Source organism: Bactrocera neohumeralis, unplaced genomic scaffold (genome assembly GCF_024586455.1).
Source record: "Bactrocera neohumeralis isolate Rockhampton unplaced genomic scaffold, APGP_CSIRO_Bneo_wtdbg2-racon-allhic-juicebox.fasta_v2 cluster09, whole genome shotgun sequence".
Lineage (NCBI taxonomy): Eukaryota > Metazoa > Arthropoda > Insecta > Diptera > Tephritidae > Bactrocera > Bactrocera neohumeralis.
This window is the reverse complement of record NW_026089622.1, coordinates 850,210-870,886: the sequence shown is the minus strand read 5'-3', so window position 1 is coordinate 870,886 and position 20,677 is coordinate 850,210. Positions and strand designations below refer to the sequence as shown.

The 20,677-nt window shown below is 36.4% G+C and overlaps 1 protein-coding gene and 1 long non-coding RNA gene across 2 annotated transcripts; one reads left to right on the top strand and one right to left on the bottom strand.

Annotated features, from left to right (window-relative positions):
• Positions 1 to 3,547: 3,547 nt before the first annotated feature.
• LOC126764027 (uncharacterized) lies at positions 3,548 to 4,114 on the top strand. The gene is made up of 3 exons (XR_007667788.1): positions 3,548 to 3,692; positions 3,779 to 3,883; positions 3,971 to 4,114. It is a non-coding gene; the product is annotated as an uncharacterized LOC126764027 (long non-coding RNA).
• Positions 4,115 to 5,865: 1,751 nt separating this feature from the next.
• Positions 5,866 to 19,185, bottom strand: LOC126764380 (uncharacterized). The gene is made up of 4 exons (XM_050482079.1): positions 18,946 to 19,185; positions 18,773 to 18,877; positions 6,052 to 6,195; positions 5,866 to 5,985 (listed from the first exon to the last, which is right to left on the bottom strand). Exons 1-4 carry the CDS (start codon positions 19,123 to 19,125, stop codon positions 5,866 to 5,868), a joined length of 549 nt encoding a protein of 182 aa, XP_050338036.1. The 5' UTR covers positions 19,126 to 19,185.
• Positions 19,186 to 20,677: the final 1,492 nt, after the last annotated feature.

Here is a 20,677-nt window from a genome sequence, read left to right as displayed (position 1 = left end):
TGTTAACGACGTTCGCAAAACACTTGAATTTGCAAGCAAATTGTCAACGACGTTCGCAAAACACTTGCATTTGCAAGTAAATTGTCAACACTTGCATTTGCAAATAAATTGTCAACGACATTCGCAAAACTCTTATTTATGCAAGCTTGATGCAATCTTAATTTACAAAACGCTTGCCAATATGTTTGCTGGGTATGCATATATTGTTACATATATATGTATGTATGTCAATATAGTGAAGAAAAAGGGGAAGCCAAAAACTGAAAGTGTGCACTTTGTTGTTTATTTGAATTTTCGTTTGTTTGCACCATTTTCAATAATCCGCACTCGTTACCTGGTGCTTCGGCTGTTTCCCGGCGCTCACTTCCCTTTTGCGCAGAATGCAGCGGCAGCTCATTCCCACGACGGCAGCGGCGTTGATAGCAGCAGCGGTTTGATGGTAGCAGCGACGATGGCAGCAGCGGTTTGATGGTAGCGTTGACGCAGCGACAATGTTGGTGGTGACGTAGACGTTGTTGGAGATGTAGCAGTACTGGAGATGAAAACGTTACGTTATGTGTTCCTCTATTGCGGCACTGGACACGGCACTTTTGAAACAACGGACACTTGGTGGCACTTACGGTTTTAGCGTTTTTTTTGTCTTTTACATTAGCGTTAGACCGGCTCTTTAATAATTATTATTTTTGTCACGAAACTGTTCAAACGCTTTGGTAGAAATTTTTTGTAACTCACTGTTGGTGTGTTAACACAGCCTCCCCTTACTTATGCACACAATATATTTGTATGTATTTCTTGCTTGTTTCTTTTTCAGTTGATTATACACTTGCACTCTCTTTAATTTGTTTTTTTTTTTTTCAAAATTTGGTAGCACAGGTAAGTTTTTGCACATACTCTTTAGCACGGATGTACTTATGTATGTAATTTTATATATATATTTTTAGTATAAATTTTCCCCTTTTTTCACTTCTTTTTTACAGAATTGCCGCTGTACCTACATAAAACTTCACTCACTTCACTTTATATATGTATGTATATACTTGTACGTACATATTACTTTTTGTCAAAGCGAGGTTCTTCAACATATCGCTGATTTGCGCCCACGCCCCGACGGAAGAGAAGGACGATGTGACCAAAGATGCCTTTTATGAGTGCTTGGAGCGCACTTATGAAGGCTGCCCCCCCCCACGATGTCAAAACCGTGCTTGGCGACTTTAACGCCAGGGTGGGCAAAGAAGGTATCTTTGGCACTACGGTCGGTAAATTCAGCCTCCACGACGAAACATCCCCAAATGGGTTGAGGCTGATGATCGAGGCTGAGGATCGAAAAACTACCAACCAGATCTATCATGTTGTGATAGACGGAAGACACGCCTCCAGTGTTTTAGATGTGCGTGCGCTCCGAGGTCCTAACATCGACTCGGACCACTATCTTGTTGCAGCTAAGATTCGCACCCCCCTCTGTGCAGCAAAAAACGCTCGCCACCAAACACAAGGAAGGTTCGACGTCGAGAAGCTGCAATCACAACAGACAGCCGAACGATTTTCTACTCGGCTTGCACTCCTGCTCTCTGAGAGCACTCGTCATCAACTCGGTATAAGGGAACTGTGGGACGGCATTTCAAACTCCTTAGGTACAGCTGCAACCGAAACCATTGGTTTTTTGGTGCAAAAGAACAGCTGGTACGACGAAGAGTGCCGTCTCGCAGCGGAGAGAAAACAGGCTGCCTACCTCGCAACGTTACGATCGACCACTACACGTGCGGGATAGGATAGATAGATAGATTCTACGAAAAAATGCGGCGGCTTACAGAGGGTTTCAAGACCGAAGCATACTTTTGTAGAACCTCCAAAGGTGATCTAGTCACCGATGCCCAGAGCATACTTAAATTATGGAGGGAACACTTCTCCAGCCTGCTGAATGGCAGTGAACGCACAACACCAGGAGAAGCAGAACCCGATTCCCCAATCGATGACGATAGAGCAGACGTTCCATTACCCGACCATGAAGAAGTTCTAATAGCAATTGCCCGCCTGAAGAACAACAAAGCGGCAGGGGCCAACGGATTGCCGGCCGAGCTATTCAAATACGGCGGCGAAGAACTGATAAGGAGCATGCAACAGCTTCTTTGTAAAATATGGTCGGACGAAAGCATGCCCAACGATTGGAATTTAAGCGTGCTATGCCCAATCCATAAAAAAGGAGACCCCACAATCTGCGCCAACTACCGTGGGATTAGCCTCCTCAACATCGCATATAAGGTTCTATCGAGCGTATTGTGTGAAAGATTAAAGCCCACCGTCAACAAACTGATTGGACCTTATCAGTGTGGCTTCAGACCTGGCAAATCAACAACTGACCAGATATTCACCATGCGCTAAGTCTTGGAAAAGACCCGTGAAAGGAGAATCGACACACACCACCTCTTCGTCGATTTCAAAGCTGCTTTCGACAGCAGGGAAAGGAGCTGCCTTTGTGCCACGATGTCTGAATTTGGTATCCACGCAAAACTAATACGGCTGTGTAAGCTGACGTTGAGCAACACTGCTTTCTCCAGGCTGGACAAGGAAGCTGTGAACGAGGGCAAGACGAAATATCTCCTGTCATCAAACAAACAGTCGTCGCTCACGCCACTGTTGACAGTCATAACTTTGAAGTTGTAGATAATTTCGTCTGTCTTGGAACCAGCGTAAACACAACCAACAATGTCAGCCTAGAAATCCAAGGCAGAATAACTCTTGCCAATACTGAGTAGGCAATTCAAAAGCAAAGTCCTCTCTCGACAAACAAAAACCAAACTCTATAAGTCACTCATAATTTCCGTCCTGCTATTTGGTGCAGAGTCTTGGACGATGTCAACAACGGATGAGTCGACGTTGCGAGTTTTCGAGAGAAAAATTCTGCGAAAGATTTATAGTCCTTTGCGCATTGGCCACGGCGAATATCGTATTCGATGGAACGAAGAGCTGTACGAGATATATGACGACATCGACATAGTTCAGCGAATTAAAAGACAGCGGCTACGCTGGCTAGGTCATGTTGTCCGGATGGATGAAAACACTCCAGCTCTGAAAGTATTCGACGCAGTACCCGCCAGGGGAAGCAGAGGAAGAGGAAGGCCACCACTCCGTTGGAAGGACCAAGTGGAGAAGGACCTGGCTTCGCTTGGAATATCCAATTGGCGCCACGTAGCGAAAAGAAGAAACGACTGGCGCGCTGTTGTTAACTCGCCTATAATCGCGTAAGCGGTGTCTACGCCAATTAAGAAGAAGAAGAATTGGTTTGAAATATTAATTAATGCACTTGTTCATTATATAAACGGCTTAAACTAGTTGTAATAAAAATATGTATTAAAAAAGGGGTAAGTATAACTCTTCAACTTTTGTTAAATATTGTAACAGATTATGGTATTAAGGTAAGTAGTAGATTGGTATTATGAATGCATTATTAAGGTATAATAGATTTTCTTAATTTAATCTTTTAACAATTCAATATTTTACAACTCTTATAATTCAATTTTCTGAATTCTAATTTTAGGTTTAAATATATATGTGTATGTGTATCTTGTTGCTTGACGCAACAGTGTGGAACACCAAAACTCTGCTTTTGAAGAATCGAGGAAAAATTATTGAAGTCAGTTTACTAAAAACAACTGAAAATTGCTGTTCGTGATATCACACGGCATCTGTTGAAGGTTAGCGCCGCTAAGTACATAAATTTGTATAATAATAAAGTTAGACAAAAGAAGCTTAATAAGATTATGAAATTAATTTTTTACAGTTGCTGCCGTTTGGTGGTTCTACGTTTAATCAAACCGCTGCCTTTGAAACTGTGCAAGAGGAAAGAGAAACTTTGCTGCATCACCTACGACATCGAAATGGAACAGTGAGTAGAGTTGGAAACAACTGTGCTTGTCACCAATAGTTGTCAACTAATGAATTTTACAAATATAATATTTTTCCTTTACTACAGTTCCTCGATGGTTGTGTGATAAAGGTTTTGAGGCGCATTTAATAAACGTTGAACGACAAGGCATCGCTGGTTAGTGTTTAACACCATACAAACGGTATCGACATATGACCGCAATTGTATGCATATGGCGTGCGTGTGGATAAATTAGCGGTAAGTTATTGCAAATGAAAAAAATTTATAAAGAAAAAAATAAAAAATATTCAAATTTAAAGAAATTTAAAATTCATCTTGAAAATCCCTTAAAACGAAAAGATATGCTCTTTATCGCGGGCGTTGTTTTGGCTGAGATGGCAAAGAATCGCGATGGCTTTTGGATGTGTTCATGAAACAAGGAAAAGAATTTAATTTGTTAGAAGTAACAAATAGATAACAAATATAATTACATATCGAGGTAACAGATATGCCGCTTACTGCTAACAAAATGCGTAACAAACTCGCTAATATGTTTATATCGTCACCTGAAATGCAAAATAACGTAGCATCACTTTCATAGGTTGACAAGAGAAGAAAAACACATTATAAGAAGAAACCCACTCGAAATGTTGAAACAAAATTTTCAAATCTGAATTAAAATAAAACTATAAGTATATCTTAGATAAAATATAAAAATAAAGCAAATTTTATAGTAGGTGTCTGACGTTATTTTGAATATTTATTTCTGATACCAAATAACGTATGATCAATCTAAATTTGTATAAAAGTAAAAAATTTGGATATTCATATTTTTTTTTTAATTTTAAATAAAAAAAAGTTTCAAATTTCATGTTGTCCGAATGGACGAGAACACTCCAGCTCTGAAAGTATTCGACGTATTACCCGCCGGAGGAAACAGAGGCAGAGGAAGACCTCCACTCCGTTGGAAGGACTAAGTGGAGAAGGACCTGGCTTCGCTTGGAATATGGAATTGGCGCCACGTAGCGAAAAGAAGAAACGACTGGCGCGCTGTTGTTAACTCGGCTATAATCGCGTAAGCGTTGTCTGCGCCAGTAAAGAAGAAGAAGTTCCCAGGGGAAGGTATCAAAAACACGCCGTGATGGAGAATCCACATTAGAAACTGAATTCGTCTTGCAAGTCGAATGAAATACGCATCGTAATCGCGTGCCGGAGATCCGAGTATCGAGTGCTCGCAGAGGTTTGCTCAAGAAAATTTAGAGACTTCTCAAGTACCCGCGAGGGAGTTGAGTATCGAACGATCGCAACGGCTTACTGATCAAAATTTCAGAATCTCCCCAATATGTAGGAGCCGCCACAGCCAATCAAAAATTTATTGACAAATAATCCCACATATTCTGTACATTTTTTAAACAAAAACTTGTAAAACAGAGGGATAAGTGTATCATCTCATAGTTATATGAGAATAGCTATGTACATAGAAAATTGTTTAGACACACGTAGACCTTAAAGTATTTCCCTGGCTTTGATTCTTGCAAGTTGAAAGAGTATAAAATGTTCGGTTGCACCTGAACTTAGCCTTTCCTTACTTGTTTCTTGTTTTGTTCTTACAATGGAATGGACGGGACACAAACAGTTTGTATCTTTCTTACATCCACAATTTACAGAAGGGCATATTTTTTAAATTAAGCGGTATTTTGTTCTGTTCCACAATCAAAGACACAACAGTTCATCAGTTAGAGACCCTAAACCATATCTTATATACTCTTTCCCAGTTCATCAGAAAGAGAGTTTATTAATTATTGTATTACGAAGCGAGATATTTGTCACGTTGTAATGCACATTCTCTTTCCGAAAAAGTCGCCACTACCACAAACTTCAACGTCAAGTCTTAACCCATTATTCCTATGTGTGAGAAAGGGATGAGTGATCACACAGAGACCTCTAGTAGCGCTCTGTGGTAATTAATTTTGATTTACAGAGATCTGTTCTGGATTCTTTGTTTACTTACATTTACTCGTGAATGTTTGTCGTCTCTTTTGGTTTTCAAGGAAATCAATCTCTCCTAACCATTCGCCGGGTCCGCTCAAGTATTCCACTCTTTCAATATATTTATTTTTTACCTACGAAGGAAGTATAAATATATTATTGGTACAAGATAACCTAAATTGATAATTTCCATTCTTTACTGAATTCCATATTTTCGTTGTCACAGTTATATCGCCAGTAAGCACAAAATAAACCGTCGCAGGTTCTCTTCCCTGTTCTATTATTTTTCGTTTCGGGCCAAGAATTATGAAATATGCATACGGTGCCAAGCGAGCTCGTAATTTCTATATTTATTCGAATAAACACAAAATTATTTCTTTTAAATCATAATTTACATACATATATTTACATATGTACAAAAAATGTCATAAACACCTTTAAGTAGAACTTTGTTAACTTTGTTAAATGTGAAAAGGCAATCTATACTGTGAAGATATGTGTATGTATACTAGTCTAAGACTCTCCAACTACAAGATTTCGTCGCGCCGCTCAGTAGTATTTGTAAATATGTGTATTTCGTCATGCTCGAATTAAGCAAATCGAAACGGAATTTCGTTAAGATAACTAGCTCATTGACATAGAAGTACTGTATAAAAGCAACCGGAAGTTCGAAATTTTTCAAATTATGGGAAAGTGGACCTATTCATCTCATTTTATCAATAAAAAACCGTTGATATACGGTTAATTGGAGAAAAATCTCAACATCGAAGATGACGACATCACTTATTCTACAGGAGGTGGTGAAAGAACCCATTTAGCGGTCTGTGGGTCCGAAACCTGGAGCTGTGGGTACTCCAGACAAACCTTCACAAATATAAGATCGCTTCCGCCGAGATTCTTTTCAACATAGAGAAGGGCGGCTACGGCATGAGATTGGTGCAGGATCTGTGGTTAAACCTTCACAAATGTAAGATCATCTCCGCCGAGCTTCTTCTCAACTGTATATATGTATACCACAAGATTGACACCAAGGACAGAGCTCCAAAGACTGGCGGTTACATCCAGCTAACCCCCTGATACGATTTGGGACAAGTCCGCTATTAATCAGATAGGGGAATCTCTACTCAAATTAAATTATTTTACAAAGTAATGTAGTGATAGCTAATCCAGATGAGAAACCTACCTATATACACCCACTTCCAAAAACATCCTTGACATAACGCTCTTCACCGGTACAGGTAGAATTGTAGAGAACTAATGGTGCTAAGCACACCGTCATTCTGGCCATAGGTACATCTACTTCTTCATATGAAGCAAAGATCACAAAGTTAAGAAAAAACCTAGAAACAGAAACTGGGATCTATACAGCAGATACTAATAGGTAAAAGACTTAAACCTTGCAGGTATAACTCATATGAAGAGTCGTGACTTTTGATACAGCTTTTCATCACACTTGCCTTACGATGCGGCTCAAGCACAAAACCAAGCCACTTTGGTGGAACAAGAAACCTGAGATCTTGCAGATGCAGAGTACAGGAGCAGAGTACAGGAGTTTTTCAACTGAGCAAACTGGCAGAATCGAGGACGAATATAAAGATTTTCTTAGAGAATACAAAAAGTGCATGTGCTGGATAAAACAACAATCCTTGACGGACCCCACTCATGGATACAGGCTAGGGTAGTTTTCATACTAAAGGCAGGTAGAAACAACCCAACCTACTCGAAAGAGTGCCTGTTAAGCCTATAAGCCCTCCTGCTGAAAACGTAAGAGGAAATCTTGGCCGTGCACATCAAGATCGCAGCGCCTCCTTGAAGCTTATTCAAAGCGCAGCGTGCATACGCAAACGGCATCTCAGTAGAAACTGCACTCCCTATACTAGTATGTATTTAACACCGAAAGCGCTCTTGAATATAAGAATTTAGACTTGGGGTCTTCCTAAACCTTTGTGAACCATTCTATAACATTTATACACAATCTATTCTACAGTAACCAATCAATAGGTATTGATCCTGCTACATAACGTTTGATCTCTTGAAGGATAAAAGCAAAATGAAACGACGATAGAATGACCAAGGAAGTCTGTAGAGGTACTCGCAGTGGAGTGCAATCTTCGCTCCTAGGCACATTAGTGGTGAATAAACTACTAAAGAACTTACATGGAAAATCCCCTAAGATAGCGGCATATGTATATGACATTGCCATCTTAATCACAAGCCTACCAGATTTACCTACCCTTTAAAATATGAACCGATGAAGATCCGAGGTAAGCATCAATTTTTATTTATTTATTTTATTTTCTAGGTTCTCCACATTTGGTTTATGAGATATGTTATTTAAACTTGTTCCAGATTATTTATAACAAACTACATATCGTCCGATTCCGTCCATCGTCAATACTAATCTCTCTAACAAGTTTTACAGATCGAAAATTGTAAAGCTTTATTTTTATTTAAGCCTTTCAATCACTAAATATATACATATATGCAAATTTTATTTATTTCGTAGGCGACACTGGTACTCCTACCGCGGCAGACGGATTTTCTTTTTTACTAGCGTAGACACCGCTTACGTTAACAGTCGTTTCTTCTTTTCGCTACGTGGCACCAGTTGGAGACTCCAAGCGAAGCCAGGTCCTTCCCCACCTGGTATTTCCAACGAATTGGTTCGCTTCCTCTGCCTCTGCTTCCCCCGGCGTGTAACACGTCGAATACTTTCACAGCTGGAGTGCTTTCATCCATTCGGACGACATGATCTAGCCAGCGCAGCCGCTGTCTCTTTATTCGCTAAACTATGTCAATGTCGACGTATATCCCATACAGCACATCGTTCCTTTGAATGCGATATTCGACGTAGCCAACGCTCAAAGGACCATAAATCTTCCGCAGAACCCTTCTCTCGAAAACTAGTAATGTCAACTCATCAGATGTTGTCATTGTCCATGCCACTACACCATATAGCGGTACGGGAATAATGAATAGAGTTAAGTTTTGGTTTGTCGAGAGAGAACTTTCTATCTCAATGGCCCACTTAATCCGAAGTAGCACCTGTTGCCAAAAGATATTCTGCGTTGGATTTCGTTGCTGACATTGTTGTTGCTGTTTATACCGATTCCAAGATAGACGAAGTTATCCACAACTAAAATTAGTCAAAATACATATATATTTTTGAGCTGCCGAGATGTGCCCTCTTTATTAACACTATTAAGGCATGAACCTTACTGCTATTTGTACTAATTAGTATGTTTACTTATTACTAGTTGATAGTTTGTTTACATATATTATATTGTTTACTTTCATACATTTGCTTTGTTTTAAGATAAGATTGTTTGATATTTTTGTTTACTTAAACTCAAGGTTGTTTTTGTTTTTGTTTGTTTAGAGTATTTTGATAAGATAATTAACTCTCCCATCAGTTAAAATGAAATTTTCTCATTTCAAAACATACAGACCCAATTTTTCACCTGCCTTTTCAATTCCTGCCACAAATGCTCAATTGAGTTGAGGTCTGGAGATTATGGTGAATGGGACAATACACCACATTCTGAAATTATATCATGGTGAAATGTGAATGGGCTTGGTAAATTTAGTTTTTGGGGAATTTTTTCAAAATTTCCTTCAATATATTTAATTAAACCGTTTTGTCCATAATGTCTTCTATGAATACCAGCACATCCAAACATGCAGCAGACATGCATCTCCACACCACCATATTTCACTGTTAGAACAAGATTTTGTTTTTCAAATTCAGTGTTTGGCTCTCTCCACACTGAAGTACGGTCCTCGCTTCGAAAGATATTGTACTTACTCATCTGAGAAGAGTATTTGATCCCAGAATGTGGATTTGTGTGTTTGGCTTTCTCCACACTGAAGTACGGCCGTCGCTCCGAAAGATATTATACTTACTCATCTGAGAAGAGTATTTGATCCCAGAATGTGGATTGCGTAGTGTAGGCGCTTCTTCTAGTTACGTGAAAATATCGACTAATTTTTTCACTTTTTTTACTTTTTAAACATGATGCTCCTTTAAAACGCTCTATGATATTGTGAGTTTCAACATATGACATGCCTTGGTTGTACAGATATAAAATAATTTTTCGCTGAGAAAATAGTAGATTCTTTTTATTTTGAAGACATTTTTATAAGATAAGTGGTAGTTAAAAAATGGATTTAACACGGGAGAATATGTTTACACAAAATAACTTCTCTTAATGATTTAGTTTTGCTAGCTGATGTTTTTTTTTTAATTTGTTGTATTACTTTTATTAAAATTTAGAGTGGAAAAAATGTTTACTTTTCCGATGTGTTAAAATAAACCAGTAAATAAGTCTAAATTCGGATGCAATTTTATACTCTTCCAACTTGCAAAAATTAAAGCCAGAGAAATAATAATTTTAGCTGCAAAACTTCAACTTGAAGATCGGAATGCAAGCAATTTTTTGTATACTATATATCAATTATACACTGCCCTACATATTCGCCATAAGGTTTATGAGAAGAACGAAAATTATTATCTGTAGTATATGGATATATGGGAGTTATTGGCATGCCACAAACTAAAAAAAATGTTTCCTGGGTTTCTTTAAGGTACCTCACATAATCACCTATCATATGGAGTAAAGTCAGCCATATGTTCGAAAGTCGTTAAATTATTTGTATGGGGCCTAGGTCAAGTTTTTGCCCAATTTTATCTATTTTAGGCACAAAGATATACTTCGGGTATTCATAACCCGTCCTAAAGCATCGTAAAATCATAAAATTATACATTTTTACAATGATTTAAAAAAATTGTTGTTGGATTACATACAAAAATGAGTTTACACATTTACAATTTTCAATGCTATGTTTTCGGATCGTTATAACTTATAACTTTATGAGACTATGTGAAATCCCTAACTGTTACGAGTAAAACATGCTCTCTCATTTTCATTGTGATACTCAAATATAGGCCGACATATATGCAGTATAAAGTCACCAGGAAGTTCGAAAATCCTTATATTAGGTATATGTGAGCTCAAGGAAGTGTTGACACATTTAAACCCATTTTTGATACACAGAATCTATATATTATTCTAAGACAAGGCGCTTATTTCCAGAGATCTACAAAACGTACAGAGACAAATAATACATCAAATTAAAGTGTGCGATCTGAAAAAGAGCATATATGTAAGAGAATGAATAATTAAAAATGTTTCTGTCATTTGCTTTCGTTACACACATACCCACATACGCGAAGGCGCAAGTGCGAAATCTAACAACAACAATGTTGTCTGCTCGCATTTTTTATAACATTTGCCAATGATGCCACTGCTGAAAAATATTAACTTGGGTATTTAATAAATTATACAAAACACTAAATTAAACACTTTGAAAATGCATACATACATATATATGTAAATGCTAAAATGCAAAATCATTAATTAATTTACATAAACATTTATTTTGCCAAAATATGTTCGCACAGTTTCATTGCACACTAATTTCGTCAAGTAATTATAGCGCTGCTTTTTCACTAAGTGCTGGTTGACAGCACCCTGATTGTGTTTTGTTGCCAGCTCAGAAAACAGATCAGCTGCAAGCGAGAGAGCAAGAAAAGGGATTCTAATCAAGTTATCTATGACAATACGAGAATGACGAATATTACAAAATACAAATGATTACTTTGGCATGTGCACTGGTACATACATACATATCTCCGCGAAAGTATCGTATGTAAAAAAACGAAACTTTAAAGGAAGAGGTTTTTTTTAAATTACTCAGCTTAGAATGGGAAAATCATATTCAAATTTTTTAGGTTGTATTGTATTAGCTACAGGAACGCCAACTTAATTTTTGTCAGTAATTGCGCATTTTTCTAAAAAAATAAGGATATTTAAACATACGATACTTTCGCAAGCTATGTTTTAGTGAGCTTAGCCGCAAGAAGTATGACATACGATAATTGCAAAAAAAATATTTATTGTACGAAATAAGCTAACAAAGGTAGTGCAATCATTTTATTATTACAGTATATATTTTATTATTTATTTTAATCTTCTTCATCCGTTTCCTCCAAACAGTCCTTTATTAAATTTGAATGTCGAAGGTTTAAGTATTCCTTATGATACTTTTGTGGTATACTATTTTTATTACATAAATTACTTAAGTCTACGAATTTTTTTGTTGATATATTTAATTTACAACTATATAAAGATTCAATGTTTTGGTTAACGTTGAACAAATTAATAAGTTTTTTGTTTGAGTTTTCGAAATACTCATAGCTTAAATCTATTGACAATTGTTCTTTTCTAATAATAGCGATACGTAATTTACTTAAGTTTAAAGTTTTATTTTTAAATAGTGAGTTCGCAAAAAGTTTCCAATTCTTAAAGTCAGTGTGATGTAATTCTATAAATTTCTAATCCGTGTCGGCCATTCACTGGTTGCCCAAACATTGGTTTCTGATAAAAGATTCTACATATAGTGCTGTGTACTGAGTTTACCGGCATCATAGTGTGTCCGGGAAGTATATATGTAGGTAATCTTTATTGTTTTTAGGAAAATAGAAGTATTTAAAAAATATGATATCATTGCTAGCACAGCCTTGTTCTCATTTTGTTCTGAGCAACTATCGCAATAAAGGCTCAGATCATCGGTTTTTTTTCCGACTATCTAGAATAAGAAGATACCTCAAGAGAGCTGAGCATATTTCATTACTGCCCCTCTTGCCATCGATTTCGCCCCACAAAAAACAGTATCCATTTCGGGTCCCACTTTCATACACACTAAAGTTGTAGTAAGCGTATTTGCGTGAATAAAACAGGGTAACATTTTTGGAAAAAGGAGTATGCAAAACCTTTTGCATATCGAAACTAGCGCAAAGAAATTTTTGTCCCATTTTACTTTCCGCTTGTTCTTTGAGAAAAGTAGCTGTACTTTGTTTTTTAATATTTATATGAATTTGAAATTCTTTTGAATTCTGAACTTTTTCTCTATCATCTTTGTTAATATACTTTATATTTTCGCAAATCGTGCATTTGTCCTTTTTTGACAAATGGAAGCCAATTGAAAACTCTGTATTAAAAACATTTCGAAATATTCGGCAAGATACTGTGAACTCATTTAAGCCTTGATCTTCCAAATAAATAAGATACAATTTATATAAATTGGAACTGGAACTGGAACTGAATTCCCTTGGTAAATAGACTTTTTGATTATTTTTACGGCAATAGTGTGATGGTACTGCTGGCAACTTTTTTATGTAAGCTTTGATAAAATCTATTGTACGATGGTCTGTTTTATTATGTGGTGCTTTTTTTCGGCTTTCAAAACTAATAGTTTTCTTTAATGCATGTCTCAAAACCATTTGAGAAATATTTAAAGTTTTCAAAAAAAATTCTGGCAAACTTTAAATATTTTTCCATCCCACAATAGGGAATATTCAAACGTCCAGTTTCGCCTTTGCACACGCTTTGCTTCCTGCCCAGCTCGCCTTTTTTTTAATTTGCTTTCGTTTGATATTTGCATGAAGCCATGTTAGCCGTCTTGTGTTTGACATACCCCAGTAATGTTCGTTAATATTTTGCCGGGAAATGTCTGGCACACTTCGACAATCCTTCTTACATTTGGTATTTATACACGGGTTAGGAAGTACTCTATTGTCATTTTTCTTCTTTTCTTTTCTCACTGGTTTGCGCTTAAGTCCACGTTTTCCAACGCAGCACTCTTCATCATCGTTATCGCTATCACTATATGGGACTGGTGATTTCACAAGCTATGGTGTTTAAAATTTTGTTAGTTTAACTAAATTTTATAGACTGCAATTGATACATTTATACTGTTACATTTACTTACACTTCACATCTATCTAAAAACACTTCATGAGCTAGCTAAACGAAACAATTATAGACATACATACAAATACACACAGAATCACTTCACTTTTGAATAACTCGACAATAATTAAGTGAAACATAGTAAGTAACTACTTACTTTTCCATGGGCAAATTCCATAAAAAATAAATCATTTGTTGATCACAATTGTTTATATTTTGTTCACTATTGTTGTGTTTGAAACTAAATGAAGACTAATTTGGGCTTTCACAGCTTCACTTATCACCAGATAGATCAATGAATATCAAAACGTACACCAAGAATTAACGGCGTAAAGAGGAATTAACGGCAAAATGGAAAGAGCACATAATGAAGATATGAAAATGTTGTTATCTCTCTATATTTTCGTGCGTTTGCAGTAATTCGTTCCACATGCAAAAAAATGTGTATGGACTTACGATAATTTTGCGCGAACAGAAAAATTCACAGATACATACGATAAAATTGAAACTTAGTTTTTATTGGAACTATAGCGTTTTCAGTTATATTATTTTGCAGGATAGTGAGACATAAATTTTCTAACAATTTGGTATTAAAATATCAATTTCGATAAAAAGTAACATACGATACTTTCGCGGAAATGCGACGATATGCATGCGCTAAGGCGCTATCTACGATTTGACATGCGCTCTCTTCTATGTTGCACGAATATGTATGTACGAGCTAAGGAACACTGAGCTTTGACATGCGCACTCTACTTTGTTTTATATTCACACATACATACTTACAAACATATGTATGTATATACATATGTATGGGCGAAGACGCAAGTGCAAAATCTAACAGAAATATTGTTGTCGGCGTTATTTTGATTAGAAGTGTGATTGCGTTAGGTAAGCTTTGAGTCAGTTCAGTTTTCTTCCAAAAGTCAAGGCGGCTATTACCAGCGAATACATACATACTACATCGAATTTCAGTTCAGATTCAGATTAATTATTAAAAATAAAATGCCAAACCAAAGGCGAGTTAGACGAAAAAGGAGTTAAACAGGTCGAAGAGAAGAGGTGAATGTTATAGATAAAAAGGAATTTTTAATTGTTAATGTATGTATATACATATATGAATTGACCTGTTTTATTAGAGCCGTAGTCAGGCAGGATCTATGGCAAGTTATTTCAAAGCTGCCCTAAACTCCGTAGTTCTTCCGGAGTATAGTTCGCTTGGGGGTTTGACTAATATATGTTTACACTGTAAAGCAAAACATTTCGGAAGTGAAAAGGTACCTGTACTTTTCATTGTTTTATATTCGTAATATATGTATATACATACTTATTGTCTTAATATTTGGTTGAAATTGTTACTAGGTAAGAAATGGCTTTACGACATGTTGTCATGGCGGAAAAGTTATACTTCAAGAATTACGTGTAGCTGAGTTTTTGAAAGCTGTGCTAGAAAATGATTAGAGCTCTTGGCGGGGACACTATTTGGAGAATATTCGGCAGCTAAATAGTTCGTTTGCTTTTGCATCATTCGAAGCGAAAATTGCGGAGCCTACAGGGCGCGGACCATATTGCTTCCGAATACATGGATCAATATATCATAGGGTAGGTCCATTGCATGCAGATCATCCTTCAGAATCCTCCTACGCACAGCTCCAATAATTGTAGCATTCGCAATAACAATAAACAAATCTCAAGGGCAGAGTCTAGCAAGATTTGGTGTTTTCCTCAAGGAGGATTGTTTTACGCATGGCCAGCTGTATGTCGCATTGAGTCGAGTACGATCTTCTCAAGATATCAAAGTTAAGACTTACGACCAAAATAAAACTACGAATGTAGTTTTCCATGAAGTACTTGAATAAATTGAGTTTTTATAAAATTTTTTGTTTTTACTTTTTTCATTTTAAATAACGGAGTCCCCCGATTATCGGGGGTTATTACTAGTTACTATTAACTGAAAAGGATGCTCTCTGAATTCTAATTGTATTTCCCATTATAACCGTGCTTAACCTCCAAGGAGACTGATTGTCAGCAAGTTTGATTGATTTAATTTTAGGCGTTTGAGAGATATATACTTTCAAGTATCTTAATTTGTGGATTAGTTATGTCCTTTATAGCTTTTTGGGCAATATTACGATTATTTCGGCGCCACGATTTGATGGTACGGATGGATAGAGGATCCCTATCCTCAGGATTAAAAAATTAATACACGTATACCCTCCTCAGGCTCATAGTTTTAGAGATATTTCTATTTAAAGTTCAAAAATTTGTAAAAGTAATGCTCGTTATTTCACTATGTTTACCCCAATTTTCACACATCTTTCAATTAATATATTTTTAATTACACTGTACACATTATGCACACACTGTATCCAAAATTTACACTAATTGTGTATTTTTTAAGAAACTAAATATACTTTAAAAATTACTTTACTCATTCAAACTTTCAAGAGATATGTGTGCTTACATTTATGACAAATAGCAATGTTGCCATACTTTGTGTTCTGAAAGAAATAATCAAACAATTTCTGTTTCATCTTTAGAGATATTAATGGTTCAAAATGAATACAAAGGAGTTCGACACAAAGGAACTATGAACACCCCGGTGTAGGACTGACCAGGCTTATTTTTTTTTTGAAGCGCGGCCGAAGGCCGCCAGTACAGAAAGTAGTTCGAAACAAAAGAACTATGAACACCCCGGTGTTAGACCGACCATGGTTATTTTTTTTATCTTTATTTATCCAATAACATAAGATAAAAAATCCATTTCTACCATTGCCTCTATATATGTTAAAAAAACAATTTTTTGATTATTTTTTCAAAACGCAATATGTAGCAACACTGGTTTTCGTCATGTCATGTAAAAAAACCAACTATGAGAGTGAATAGCATATAAAATTGTGGAACCTTAAATGCAAATATCTCGAAAACTATAAGTTTGAGGAGGGTATATGTGTAAATTTTTTAATCCTGAGATCTTACTTTTTCCGTTTATACCCTCAAATTACGGCGCCAAAAGAATCGTAATCGTGCCACTTTTTGCTTACCGGAATTCGGTGGGCGTGGCCATTGTCCGATTCCGACATTCCATATCTTTATACCCTGAATATATTAAGTTTGTCACGAAGCTTGTAACACCCAGAAGGAAGCGTCGGAGACCCTATAAAATACATATAGAAATGATCAGTATGTTGAGCTGAATCGATTTAGCTATGCCCGTCTGTCTGTCTGTCCGTCTGTCTGTCTGTCCGTCTGTCTGTATATATACGAACTAGTCCCTCAGGTTTTAAGATCTCGTTTTGAAATTTTGCAAACATCAGTGCTGCTCATTTGTCGGAACTGCCGATATCATACCAGTATAACTGCCATACAAACTGAACAATCGGAATCAAGTTCTTGTATGGAAAAGTTTCACATTTGACAATGTATCTTCACAAAAGTTGCCACAGGTTTATTCCGAAGGAATTGTTTAGATCGGTTAACTATAGCATATAGCTGGCATACAAACTGAATGATTGGAATCAACTACTTGCATGGGAAACGAGTTATTGTTCATAGAAATAATGTAATGTAATTGTTCAGATCGGCTCACTAAACATATCGGCACACTATATACATATATCAAGGGCACACTATATACATATATCACCCTGTGAAGGGTGTATAAGATACGGTGCAGCCGAAGTTAACGTTTTTTCTTGTTTTTTATACTCTCGCAACAATGTTGCTAACGAGAGTATTATAGTTTTGTTCACATAACGGTTGTTTGTAAGTCCTAAAACTAAAAGAGTCAGATATAGGGTTATATATACCAAAGTGATCAGGGCAACGAGTAGAGTCGAAATCCGGATGTCTGTCTGTCCGTCCGTCCGTCTGTCCGTCGGTCCGTGCAAGCTGTAACTTGAGTAAAAATTGAGATATCATGATGAAACTTGGTACACGTATTCCTTGGCTCCATAAGAAGGTTAAGTTCGAAGATGGGCAAAATCGGCCCACTGCCACGCCCACAAAATGGCGGAAACCGAAAACCTATAAAGTGTCATAACTAAGCCATAAATAAAGATATTAAAGTGAAATTTGGCACAAAGGATCGCATTAGGGAGGGGCATATTTGGCTGCAATTGTTTTGGAAAAGTGGGCGTGACCCCGCCCCCTACTAAGTTTTTTGTACATATCTCGGAAACTACTATAGCTATGTCAACCAAAGTCAACAAAGTCGTTTTCTTCAGGTATTTCCATATACAGTTTAAAAATGGAAGAAATCGGATAATAACCACGCTCACCTCCCATACAAAGGTTATGTTCAAAATCACTAAAAGTGCGTTAACCGACTAACAAAAAACGTCAGAAACACTAAATTTTACGGAAGAAGTGGCAGAAGGAAGCTGCACCCAGGCTTTTTTTAAAAATTGAAAATGGGCGTGGCGCCGCCCACTTATGGACCAAGAACCATATCTCAGGAGCTACTAGACCGATTTCAATGAAATTCGGTATATAATATTTTCTTAACACCCTGATGACATGTACGGGTAAAATCGGTTCACAACCACGCCTTCTTCCAATATAAAGCTATTTTGAATTCCATCTGATGCCTTCTCTAAATACGAGTATTCTCTAATACGAGTATAAACATTAGGAACCAATGATGATAGCGGAATAAAACTTTACAAAAATATGTAAATGACGTATTATGAAATCTCGATTATCACTTTATCATGCGAGAGTATAAAATGTTCGGTGACACCCGAACTTAGCCCTTCCTTACTTGTTTTTTTTTTTTGTATTTATTTTTGCTTAATTTAATCGATGCATGTTTTACTAAGATGCTATATGCGATGAAAACTCAACCAAAGGAACAGAATTCATTATAATGAATACATATGTGAAGTGAAAAGTGAAGCAGAAATGATTATAGTAGGAATATAGGGGTTAGACCAACGTCTAGGATTCAACGCCACAATACACAACAAACTCAAAATATCTTCGGGGCTAAAGTTGTGCGCAGAAGCTGCTCTGCAGATTTATAACCATTTCGCCTATCATACATATGTACATCCAAATTTATGATATTTTTCTAAGTGCATACTTCCTGGTTTAAATTAAGTTTACTTACTGGGGGTATTTGCGAAAAAACAGTGAGATGGGCCATTAGATTTACCAAAGATTCTCTTTCTGAATCGCTTCGGAGTTCTCGATACTTATGCAAAATTTTTTTTTCCTACGCTTTGTAAACGAAGGGCTTTAAAAGAAAGAATGCAGTATAATTTTATCAATATATGTACATACATTGTTTGTAAGTATTCCTGTCACTTTTGGGCGGTACAACGGTATCTTTGTTCTTTGATGGTCTATTAAATCGGATAACCATTGTTGGTTAATTAAAGCACTACGAGCCAACTGCTTAAAACGTATAGAAGGTTTCAATTTATCCCTTCCTTTTCCATTTCGAATTTCTTTGTTTGGCATTTTGATTCTGCAAATTCAACTAGAATTTTTAATAATTTTAATCAGCAGTACATAATTAAGCAAAATATCTTCAATTTGTTTAAAAATATGAAAATCCTAATGAAATGACATAATAATTTCTGAGTAATTTTATTTTAAAAAGTCTTATAATCAGGCTTTCTGTGGTTTTCAAGTAGAGTAGTCAGTTAATTTATAATATGAACGAATCTTAACTGATGAAATTTAAAAGTAATTTCTGTGAAATTTTGTTTTGAAAAATTTTGCCATGTCGTTGGAAGCCTTTAATGGCAAGTACTCATATGATCGGCGAATAAAAGGAGTCAAGTGGGAATATCCTAAGATAAAAATACTTTCTGTACCCCATGCGGTTGCTTTTTACTATATTTAAATAACAGATCGTGTTCCAACTAACATCAATTTGTAGTCCTCAAAATTTGTAAAGATCAAAGGAAACAATTTTCAGATGTTGGCGAAACTTTAACATTCATCATTCGACGAAATTCTGTTTGGATTGTAATCATATTTGCTTCGTGTATGCAACATTTATATTAAAATCGACATAATTAAATTAAATAAGATATATAGTATATATGTGGGATTGAAACGATATGGCAGCACAGAAAAGGCAGAAGAATAAGAAGAAGATCAGCAAGACGAGTAAGAAGTGTACGACCTGCGGCAAGATAGAGCTAAATTAATTTTAATATAAATCGTTTTTCCTTTGTATTCTTGAAATCAATAGTTCTGTTTAATAAACCACATTATTAATTTGTTAAATATAATTAATCTTGTCTACATAATTGATCTTGCCCACAAATTTGGGGGCTCAACCTAAAAGTAATATGTGTGTGTAATTGTGTGATAAAGTACGTGAAAATATACGACGAATGTGAAAGAGACCATTAGCGCATTGCATAGATTTATTTTCGAAGACGAAGGTGATAGACGAAATAGACAGAGGCTGCGCGAATTTGAAGGTTTTAATTACGACGAGCATGACGACGAGTATGCGCAAAAGTCCGCATACATTGCATCAAATTTATTTGTAGCAGAATTAATTTCCATTTGCAACTTGCTACAACTGAGCTGCAAACAGGAAAATGTACAGTTGCACATCTTTCGAAATCTACAAAAAGGGAATTTTCTTGGTTGCAACAATAACGAAGAAGACGATAATGACGACGATTGCGAAGGTGAACACAGCGGTGAGGTAGCAGCAGGCAACATAAACGACGATAGAAGCAGAAATTGTGGCGAATTGGCGGACAAGTGTACTATCATCAATATAATCCAATTAGAAAAACAACCAGCACTCATGAAAGAGAAAACGACGATTGCTTCGTATCATTTTTAAACGACGATTATGGCTCCGAAAAAGAGAACACAATAACCCCGAGAAGCAGAAGAGCGCAACCATCACAATTGAACAATACGACAATACGATGGAACAGACAATTTACCAGTTGAAGTTTAGATAAACAAATTCGAGGAGACATCAGCTGTTATGGGATGGGATGATTTTCAAAAGTATGTGTTTGCTAACAAGTCTATT

Bases quoted from the DNA above. Each gene is read 5' to 3' on its own strand.
- LOC126764380 (XM_050482079.1), bottom strand. From the start codon at position 19,125: ATGCCAAACAAAGAAATTCGAAATGGAAAAGGAAGGGATAAATTGAAA. The intron at 6,196-18,772 runs GTAAGTAAACTT...GAATAAATATAG, and splicing joins TTTTTTCGCAAATACCCCCA to AAATTACGAGCTCGCTTGGC. The intron at 5,986-6,051 runs GTAAAGAATGGA...CTTCCTTCGTAG, and splicing joins CAACGAAAATATGGAATTCA to GTAAAAAATAAATATATTGA.